This window comes from Sinocyclocheilus anshuiensis, unplaced genomic scaffold (genome assembly GCF_001515605.1).
Source record: "Sinocyclocheilus anshuiensis isolate Anshui unplaced genomic scaffold, SAMN03320099.WGS_v1.1 scaffold1072, whole genome shotgun sequence".
In the NCBI taxonomy this organism is placed as follows: Eukaryota; Metazoa; Chordata; class Actinopteri; order Cypriniformes; family Cyprinidae; genus Sinocyclocheilus; species Sinocyclocheilus anshuiensis.
Window position 1 is genome coordinate 358,137 of NW_015548242.1, and position 11,556 is coordinate 369,692.

At 36.0% G+C, this 11,556-nt stretch overlaps 1 protein-coding gene and 1 long non-coding RNA gene across 2 annotated transcripts; both read right to left on the reverse strand.

The window, feature by feature from the left end:
* Nucleotides 1-7,500: 7,500 nt before the first annotated feature.
* On the reverse strand, nucleotides 7,501-8,632 carry LOC107655066 (uncharacterized). Its single transcript, XR_001630388.1, has 2 exons — nucleotides 8,534-8,632; nucleotides 7,501-8,437 (listed from the first exon to the last, which is right to left on the reverse strand). It is a non-coding gene; the product is annotated as an uncharacterized LOC107655066 (long non-coding RNA).
* A 1-nt stretch (nucleotide 8,633) lies between these two features.
* On the reverse strand, nucleotides 8,634-11,173 carry LOC107655027 (mitochondrial import inner membrane translocase subunit Tim17-A-like; the record flags this gene model as incomplete). Its single annotated transcript, XM_016442418.1, has 4 exons — nucleotides 10,826-11,173; nucleotides 10,001-10,100; nucleotides 9,570-9,633; nucleotides 8,634-8,854 (listed from the first exon to the last, which is right to left on the reverse strand). Coding segments are annotated over exons 1-4 (411 nt in total), but the record flags the coding sequence as incomplete, so codon positions are not given.
* Between the last annotated feature and the right edge of the window lie 383 nt (nucleotides 11,174-11,556).

Consider the following 11,556-nt stretch of genomic DNA (forward strand, 5'->3'; position numbering starts at 1 on the left):
CTGGTTTCACTTGGATTTGAAATTGAATCTGCCCAAATGCATGTGGATTTAGTGTCCAAGCTGCGGCTGAACTGCCTTGCAGGTGATTAAAATCACACATCAGTCACTAATTGTCACTTCTGATCACAGATTTAATGAAGAAAGAGACACAATAGTCAGTGAGATGAGCAGCTGGAACAGCCCCTGAGACAAACATGTTGTTCTAAAGAGGAGATGACGTGAAGACACACACACACACACACACACACACTCATCACTGAATAGAAAGGCATGAATTATTAATGCATGTTCTCCCAGGAGGAATGAGATGTCTGGATTCAGATCCTGTGAGATTTTGGCCCGTCTCAGCATAGAGATGCAGAGGTGAACAGGTGTCACTGATGTCATTCCTCCTGAGGACATGGTTTGTTGTACTTTTCTCCATAGCGGTAATCAATAACCGGATTTCACACAAATATGTGAGGCCTCCACCAAGTAGGGTTGGAAAAGATGTTTTGGGTTTATTAGTTGAAAACAAACTACCAGTCAAAGGTTTGAACACACCTGACTAAAATGTTTCCCATAAAACTTTTGATCTAAAGTCTTATAACATTTGTATATTTTACGTCTCTATCATAGAGACATAAGAGACCTTTAAATCTCATTTCATTTTATAACAAAATATTTCATTTTAACATAAAATACATGTTATTGTAAAATAAAAAAAGATTCTAAAACATTAATAAAACATATAAAATATTATATTCTAAAATAAAACGATTGATTTGCTTTTATAAGAGGTTTTATTATAGTTTATTGACCGAATTAATAAAAAGCAGGCCCAGAAGTCCTTCAATACTGTTCAAAAAGCATTCATTTTGAGTACCATGAAGATGCATGAAAGAACGTACAAGAAAAATACAGAAGTAATAATAATAAACGAGTAGATGTGTTCAACCTTTTGTCTGACAGTGAACTTCCTGAACTAAGAAAGGCTTGTACATAAAAGCCATCAATAAAAAAACAGTTCCACCTGCATTTTGAACAACACTGGTCTTCTTCTAAAAGCCACGTTTAGTTCCCGTGGACACGGTTGTTTGCTTGGCAAACAAATAAGGCGGAATAATGTTTACTCTGATTTTCCGAAAAGGACGGCAATGTTCCATCCTGCTGGGCCATTGTCCTTGGCAAGGACTTCATTGAAATGAATGTGTTTCTCTCCATGCAGTGTGTTCCTCACTGATAAAAACGTCTGCTGTCAGCTCTGGTTTGAGAAGGAGAAGACTTTGTGCAAATTAGACCAACCCCTCTCTACCTCTGAAAGCAATCCATTCTCTATGGGCATTTTATTTTGTTCGGGCCTGAATCCCTCCTCCATCACCCCACACTGCCTCTTCAAAACTGCTCCTCTTTTATTCCTGACGGCTCAAAGAGCGTCTCTATCCATCGGTCGATGCCCTTGTGATCACCATGGCTACCTTAGGGAAGGAGCCCGTTACAATGGATTTGAATGTTGGTGTCTTAAATATTGAGCGACAACACAGAGGTTTGAGTGGCATGCTGATTTACTACCCAATGTTCCACCATCTACTACCCGGGTTCCTCTTATGGCTTGATGTATAGCGAGTTATGGAATAGCAGTAAACTCATTCTGACAGTTAATCCAATTGAAATTTAAAGGAATAATCCCGGGTTCAGTAAAAGACATAATAAACAATGTTAATTACCACGAAAAATTATTTTCTTTTTGGCTTTGTTTTCCTATTAACATGTATTGCTTTTATCGTTCTCTGTAGACCCCACCTTCTCTCACGCCATGATTGATCGATTATGTACAATGCCTGCATGCTATTGGTCAAACTATTTTTCAGTCATTACCATCAGCAAGTATGAAAACAATAGGAAAACCCATACAATTTAGGCAATTTAGAAATCACAAGGAAAAATATTAAGTATGGTTACTTAAATTAAAAACACTTTTACAACTTAGCAGCCTTAACTTTAAATTGAATGTAAAAATAATCTCAAATAATACAGTTGAAAAAATCATGTAATAAAATTTCGACTAATTTACACACATTTCTATTTTTAAAGCCTGTAAAAATCAGCCCTATTAACTTCCATTGTAAGTGCCTCACTGCAACCTTGATTTTTGCTTTTTAAAAGAAATAAAGGACGAGTCAAATTGATTTCTTCTGGTAACCAACATTATGCCACAAAAGTTGTCGGTCGAGCTGACCTGAAATATTTCTTTGATTATTTTTTATAAGCAAAACTCTTGTGTGTCAGCATGACACAAGTGAATGCAGTCACTTCCAAAAGTTGTGTTACATAAGCCTCTGCATACCAAGACCTCATTAAATGCACAGCATTCCACCAAACATCTGAGGGTCATTATCACCAACAGTGATAATGTCTATTGTACATCATGCTGTCATGTTGTAATGTATTCCATCTTATTTATTCCACTTGCCACTGTTCACATGGCAGACTCTGATTATTCACATAAATAGTTAATATGACATTTATGAACTGCTGTTTATGCCATGCAATTGCCTGCAAGCCTCACTTCTAAAAATGATCTGTAATTCTCCAGGCAGTAGTGGAGGACAGAGCAGGAGAGTGATGAAAACAAGGAGAACATTTAACAGGGTAGATTTATGCATTCATTGGTTACAACTGGACAAAAATGCCTCACTGAGCTGCTCAGAGATATGAGTGTTTCACCATTAACACTTAACAGTCTTTTATGCAAATAAAAAGCTTGATTCATCCACTGAAGAACAATAAAACAATAGTCACACCTGTGATGTTTTATGATCATTATTTATGATTCGCCTATCAATTAGGCAATATTTAACAAGTAATATAAGTGTGATTGTTTAGATTCTTTAGGGCACATTTGACTAAATTAAACTTCGTCCAATTATGTTAAAATGAATTAACTTTGAATTTATAAAAGAAATATTAGTTTTTTAAATTAAAATATTAATATTCTCAATATACAAACTATCAAATACATAATGCTTTGGTAAAGACAAATAATAAATATATTCTCTTTTTACTTTTCTAATCAAGTAAAACTTGAGAAAATAGTTCCTTGCACTACAAGTGCGTAGAGCCAGTAGGATATTTGAAAATGAGCAAGAGGGTGGCTAACCGCACACTGATCCACTCAAGACTAAAAAGTCTACAAAAACATCTTAACAAACAACATTCACCCTTTTTAAGTAGGTCAACAATTAAAGACAATCAGCTGAATTCAATTATCTCAGGTAAACCTCAATTAATCACAAGCAGAATTCCAAGAAAGTTTGATCATTCACATATATAGCAGTATATTTACCCCCGGTTGCACAGACAAGGCTTAATCCTATAGTCCCAGACTAAAATGTAAGTCTGAGCAGTTTCAACTGAAAGAAACTTGTACTGATTGATCTTAAAATATATCAATGCCTTTGTTTTGTCCCAAGAGGGACACCAGTAATGTTTTTTGTAAGGCACATTTATAAAAAATTACTTAAATGTCCTAATTGAACTATGGCCTAATCCTGGCTTAGTCTAAACCCTGTCTGTGAAACCAGGCCATACTTTTCTAATCAATAAATTATAACCCAGCTGATATGTTGCCCTGTTACTTAAATTTAAGGGGAAAAAAATGAATTCATTCATTCAATTGTTCTGTAACATTTTCTTTGTTATAGAATTTTTGGAAAACATGACTCGAAATTATTAAATAATACACACACAATACTAATATATATATATATATATATATATATTTATTTATTATCTGTACACCATTTTAAATCATTTAAAAGAAAAGGTATTCTCATTTATAAATTGCTTATATATCTAGCTTCAGTCAGTTTCAAACATTGATACCATGCAGCTCAGTAAATAACAGCAGCTAGTTAGTGTGCCTCTGGTGGTAAAGCATATGGCCTCAAGTGAGAAAAGCATCTAATTAAAAGTCTCTTTGATTGCTTGTTACTCTATGGTGCTCATAGATGGACAAATAGGTCTGAGATTGTTGCATTAGCATCTACACGTCATTCTGTAAGCATTTACCTATAAATTAAAATGCCACATGCGCTCTCTCGTCCTCATTCAGACAAACCACATCTCCAGCAACACAGAACGTTTTGGAGTCTTTCACCAAACATCTTGAGTGCCTGGCCAGAGCTTGTTCATTGCTCTTGTATACAATCAAGAATGCTATGCTCCCACAGTGCCTTCAAAAGGCCTGAATTAATAATCACAGCACTTTTTAGGAGCTATGTAGATTAGCAACCAGTCATGTTTGCTGCCTTAAATTATTAATGAGTTGTTTGCACCACAAGCTGACCTTCCTTCTGATTGCTGCTGTCTTCAAACAAACTTGCATGCAAGCAGGATGAGGCAGCGTGAGGTAAAGCGCCTGGGCTTTTTATAGGAGACATGCTTTTACTGAATGAGACGGATTGGAGCAAAAATCAGAAGTCAAGCCAAACCACTTGGACCTGTGAATGCCGAGGCAAAAGGTCAAAGAAAATTACTTTCTCATAAAACAGCAAGGCTAAAAAGACACAGAAGCAGAAAACTTAATGACATGAAACACAACAAAACCAATGAAAACAGATTTTCATTCCAATTTTCAAAGGAACACATTTGTCTGCTAGAATGCTTTTTGTCAAGCAACATGCAAAGAGAATTAAAATGATTAAACACACTGAATTTTCTCTCAACAATAACAGTTCAACACATTTGTGACCGTTTCTTAATTTAACAACATAGTTTCCGTATGTTAATAAGTATTCTAATTCATAGAAGTAACCCCCACCACTCCAAATCAATATTTTTCACCTAGTGTAAAAGAGTAACGCCTGTCATTAGCATTGACGAACAACAAAAAAAACATTGGTTATTCCAGAACTCCAAACAACTTTTTTCCCATACAAACTAGTCAACTAATCAAATTAAAAGCCTTTTACAAGCCACAACAGCCATTCACTTAACTGTGAGTCCGTTCCCACGTAGGCCTACACCGTGTAGAACGGTGTTTTTAGGTGCACTGTCAATCACATCACCGTTTCAATCGGTTGTCGCAAAACCAGATTGTGTCTAATCATCGCATAAGAAAGCCGGGCCTCTAGGCGGGACAAAAATGATTGCTTAGTCTTGCGTAATGAACATCAACATCGACTTTTGCTCATTTAATATCAGTGGATTTGTACTCATGGAAATTGCTAAAGTGGTTAAAACTGTTCATTAGAAGGGGGTGTCCCAATACGTTTGTCAATATAGTGTATATTAAAACGGGATAGTGTTGTTTTGTGGCTTTTGGTCAATGTGGTGAAACAATCTGCTGGGGCCTGTTCCATAAAACAAGTTTACCAAATAAGCCAGACAATAAGTCAGACTAAATGAAATAAACCTGGCTTATTTGGTAAACTTGTTTTATGAAACAGGCCCCTGGTGTACTTGTAAACATTGACAAAGTAACTTTCAGTAGTTTAAATGTTTAAAATTCTCCCAAAAATTGATGACTTATCCAATCAAATGTTCTCTAGAACCATATAATCGCGCAATTTACAGTTCATAGCTAAATCCAAATGCTGTTTTAAAATATATGTTTAAAAAGAAAATATACAAGCTGTCCTTGATGTATAAATGTTTTTCTGACGTCAGGACGTTTCAGAAATGTAGGTATTTTTGCAGTTTCGTCTATTTGGGATGTGTTCTTTTTTAGTTTTTTTTTTTAATTCTCAAAAGCTCAATGAAAATTGCATTTCTCGTTACAACTAATGTATTTAATTTATGTGTTACACATTTTTCTTTCCATCTCCATATATAGGCTATTTCTTGTTTCAACTTGACAATTTCTGTGCATCACTTTAAATCTATACCTCCCTCTAGTGGACAATATTACTACCTTTTTTTATTTTAATGGCTTTTACTGAATGAGACGGATTGGAGCAAAAATCAGAAGTCAAGCCAAACCACTTGGACCTCTGAATACCGAGGCAAAAGGTCAAAGAAAATTACTTTCTCATAAAACAGCAAGGCTAAAAAGACACAGAAGCAGAAAACTTAATGACATGAAACACAACAAAACCAATGAAAACAGATTTTCATTCCAATTTTCAAAGGAACACATTTGTCTGCTAGAATGCTTTTTGTCAAGCAACATGCAAAGAGAATTAAAATGATTAAACACACTGAATTTTCTCTCAACAATAACAGTTCAACACATTTGTGACCGTTTCTTAATTTAACAACATAGTTTCCGTATGTTAATAAGTATTCTAATTCATAGAAGTAACCCCCACCACTCCAAATCAATATTTTTCACCTAGTGTAAAAGAGTAACGCCTGTCATTAGCATTGACGAACAACAAAAAAAACATTGGTTATTCCAGAACTCCAAACAACTTTTTTCCCATACAAACTAGTCAACTAATCAAATTAAAAGCCTTTTACAAGCCACAACAGCCATTCACTTAACTGTGAGTCCGTTCCCACATAGGCCTACACCGTGTAGAACGGTGTTTTTAGGTGCACTGTCAATCACATCACCGTTTCAATCGGTTGTCGCAAAACCAGATTGTGTCTAATCATCGCATAAGAAAGCCGGGCCTCTAGGCGGGACAAAAATGATTGCTTAGTCTTGCGTAATGAACATCAACATCGACTTTTGCTCATTTAATATCAGTGGATTTGTACTCATGGAAATTGCTAAAGTGGTTAAAACTGTTCATTAGAAGGGGGTGTCCCAATACGTTTGTCAATATAGTGTATATTAAAACGGGATAGTGTTGTTTTGTGGCTTTTGGTCAATGTGGTGAAACAATCTGCTGGGGCCTGTTCCATAAAACAAGTTTACCAAATAAGCCAGACAATAAGTCAGACTAAATGAAATAAACCTGGCTTATTTGGTAAACTTGTTTTATGAAACAGGCCCCTGGTGTACTTGTAAACATTGACAAAGTAACTTTCAGTAGTTTAAATGTTTAAAATTCTCCCAAAAATTGATGACTTATCCAATCAAATGTTCTCTAGAACCATATAATCGCGCAATTTACAGTTCATAGCTAAATCCAAATGCTGTTTTAAAATATATGTTTAAAAAGAAAATATACAAGCTGTCCTTGATGTATAAATGTTTTTCTGACGTCAGGACATTTCAGAAATGTAGGTATTTTTGCAGTTTCGTCTATTTGAGATGTGTTCTTTTTTAGTTTTTTTTTTTAATTCTCAAAAGCTCAATGAAAATTACATTTCTCGTTACAACTAATGTATTTAATTTATGTGTTACACATTTTTCTTTCCATCTCCATATATAGGCTATTTCTTGTTTCAACTTGACAATTTCTGTGCATCACTTTAAATCTATACCTCCCTCTAGTGGACAATATTACTACCTTTTTTTATTTTAATGGATATTATGCTAATCCTGTCTGCATAATATAACTACTACAGACAAGCAATTACCATATTCAATGGGAAATAACATCTCATGATTTTCAGACAGGGACCGCCATAGTAGTAATAACTATAGTTTATTTATGATGTTTCTCAGCCTAATTTGGCTCATATATCCACCAGAAGAGACTATTAATTCTGTCCATTCATAAACGTTTTTTTTCCTGATGCATCCTTTGTGATCCTAACATTCACTGTAGAGAAATATTTAAAGTACAATACAGCATAACATCTTGAAACAAGGATGTTTTACTTCTATAAAATAAATAGCTACTTCAAAACGTAAACTGTGAAGGAATATATTCTGCAAGAGAAGGTTTGGCATGGAACAGTCAATAAAAATCTCCAATAAGTAAATACGACCTTGTTGAGGCCCATGAGAAAGTTTACATTAAGGCAAACGATCAGTGCACAGGCAGTCAGGCATGTATTAAACTCTTATGCGCGCACACACACACACGCACACACGCACGCATGCACGCACGCACACACACACAATGGTATTAACACATTCACACACACATGCAACAAACACTTCATATAGCCAATTGATTGGGGCTCAACTCGAACAACCTAGCATGACTTAAATAGTACACCTATTGCTTCAGCAAACATTTCCAGCTGTGTTAGCAAAAAATGAGTTCACAGAAAACAAAAACAGGGAATATGTGGATGAAAACATAGAACTGAGTTTTGACTTAAATAGGGTGACCCATAGGCCAATGACAAAGCTGAGAATAGCAAAAGGCATACTAAAGCCAAACGCAAGGACAGGAACAGTAGTGTTTGCCCTTCATATTCCCTTTGTCACAGTCATTCGTGGTTGGTGGCATGCTCTGCTAATGAATGAGATCCACACTGTAACTTCAGTGTCTTAGATGAGTTCATGGAATAAGAAAAGGCCTTGAGTTTTAAAGGGCTTCTCATTGGAACTGTCTATAGTCTCCGAATGATGAAGCAGGCATGGGAGCGGGTTCTTCTGCAAACTGTGGGCCTGTAGAAAAAAGATGATGTTGGTTTCTTTGTTCTTATGACTATTTGCATTTGTAAAAGTTTTACTCCGTTTCAGAGGATAACTTTGCACACTTACCAGTTGGGAATTGGGCTGAAGCGAACCTCGTGAGCAGAATTCCCGCACCTTCTATTAATGCAAGCAATATACCTCCCATTGCAGCAGAGCCAACCATGGCCACTGAAGGGGTCATATTTATAAACTGGCATGATTTAGCACCTAACTCACTTGACCACAACATTATCCACATTTCTTTGGGATTTGACTTACTTCTTGCTGCTAAAATGGCTCCTGTCATGGCTCCACTTGTGATTGAGTTCCAGGGGTCTTCTTTGCCCCTCACCTTGACCAGCCCACAATCAATCATGGAGAAGAGGCCACCCCACACAGCAAAGCTTCCTAATAATCATGAACATTTGACAAACATTTGTATTTTGTAATATCTTTTAAAGTAAAGCCAAGATGTGTGATGCAGACAATGTAAAAAATAATTTAAAAAAATAAAACTTTTCAAAAGTTTGGGGTCAGCAAGATTCTTTTTAAGAAATTAATTTTTATACAGCAAGGACGCATGAACTTAAAAAAAATATTTGAGTAAATACATTTAAAATGTTATAATGTTACAAAGATAAATAAAGCTTTCAAATAAATAAACGCATCTCCATTCATCAAAGATTTCTGAAAAAAATGTATCACAGTCTCTACAAAAATATTAAGCAGTGCAATCGTTTCCAACATTGATAAGAAGAAATGTTTTTGAGCACCAAATCAGCATATTAGAATGATTTCTGAGGGATCATGTGACACTAAAAGACTAAACTAATGGCTGCTGAAAATATCCAAATAAAATTATATATATTTTATAACTGTAATAATATTTCACAGTATTACTATTTTTACTGTATTTTTGTACAAATAATTCCGTTTGGCTTTCAAAACCACAAAAAAAAAATCTTACTGACACCAAACTTTTCAGTTTTTCCAGAGTGTATCATTCTGCATCCATGTCGCAATCATGATCTTACTGACACCAAACTTTTCAGTTTTTCCAGAGTGTATCATTCTGCATCCATGTCACAATCATGTGATAGATAACCGTTGAACTTTACATTACCTCCTAGTTGTGGAGCTCTGGTCCTTATGGCTGTCAAGCTACCCCTCATTCTGTGATTAATTCCCTGAAGAGAAGAAAAACAAAAAACAACGACATCATATTGGAGCCAAGAAGTACTACATGCAGTTAACTTAAAACAAAACAGCATCACTGTATCAGCAGCTGGAAGAATCACTCACAGAAGGAGAGTTTCTAAAGCCTTTGACGGTCTTACTGACACCAAACTTTTCAGTTTTTCCAGAGTGTATCATTCTGCATCCATGTCGCAATCATGTGATAGATAACCGTTGAACTTTACATTACCTCCTAGTTGTGGAGGAAGAGAAGAAAAACAAAAAACAACGACATCATATTGGAGCCAAGAAGTACTACATGCAGTTAACTTAAAACAAAACAGCATCACTGTATCAGCAGCTGGAAGAATCACTCACAGAAGGAGAGTTTCTAAAGCCTTTGACGGCCTGAAAGATCCCACCACCTATGGCCCCCATGGTGAAGGCGCCCCCACAGTCATCCACTATCCTCCAGGGGCTAAGAAACCAGATGTCATGATGAGAACGATAATAGTACATAAAGATCATCTCTCCTACTAACAACCCTGGCAAAGAAGTACTCTGGTAAACACGGTTTAAAAACAACAACAACATGGTATTACCATGGAACACCTCTAAAATGACTTCTTATTCATTTTTGTTAAATTAAATCCTACTCGAGGAAGCATCACAATAAACGTTACAGAAACGAGTGTATATATATATATATATATATATATATATATATATATATATCTATATATATATATATATCTATATATCTAATAAAGGTTTGAAGTACACTTCAAGTGCACATTCAATACACACACCATTTATTTCACTTCTTACTCCTAGCCGGTTGATCTTCAGATCCCACTGACCATGTGTTAATAGATATTTTATATATTCTGTTTTTAATAGTTTAAACATTTAAACAATAGATATTGTTAGTAAACAAAATATAAAAACAAAATCAACTGATCACGGATGCCGGCAGAACAAGGTCATGTGCATGACTGACAGCATGAAGCCTGCCCTGCACTGAAGGACATCGCGTTCAGCAGCGCTTATCAAACCGACCATATCGCGATCATTCGAACATCAAACGGCTTGACAATTACTAAGACCGCATAAATAATAAAGAGTATTTTAACAGCTATACCAACAAAAATATAAATATTTAAAATATATAAAACAATAAGTTGTTTGAAGCCGTCAGCTCACCATGGTTCCCTCGCGTACTCCTCCATTTTATTCTTTTCCTGTTCGCACTGACGTAATCAAACACGTGCTGTTGCTGCGGGTGACGTCAGGTTATTCGCGTGTTCTTTTGCTGTCTCTTTCTTTGTGATCGTTGTATAGAGGCCCCTCTAGTGGCAGCATTTCTACCAACTGCAACCATTGACAGTGAGATATTAAGCAGAGCTATCCAAAATGCGTGAACTCCATCTGGTCCAGAGGCTATGATGGCCCCCACACATTGTTTTCACCAGGGATTAAACAAATGTAGTAGGTCTAGCTGTAGGCCAGGGGTGCCCAAACTCGGTCCTGGAGGGCCGGTGTCCTGCAGAGTTTAGCTCCAACTTGCCTCAACACACCTGCCTGGAAGTTTCTAGTATGCCTAGTAAGAGCTTGATTAGCTGGTTCAGGTGTGTCTAATTGGGGTTGGATCTAAACTCTGCAGGACATCGGCCCTCCAGGACTGAGTTTGGGCACCCCTGCTGTAGGCCTAGGCTAATTGTGCTTTTAAATTTGGCTATTGCTCATTTTGTCTTGTAATTGAGATTATATATTACAATTACTCCTGAAAAACTTTAGCATCTCACAATTACCATGTTTTATTTTGAAATGGAAGTTGTCAAGTGGCTAATAAACTGAGCTTATGTCCTTTATAGTAGAGCTTTTTTAATGGGGAGTTGGAGCAACACTATGAATTAGATGGCTCTACATTAAAA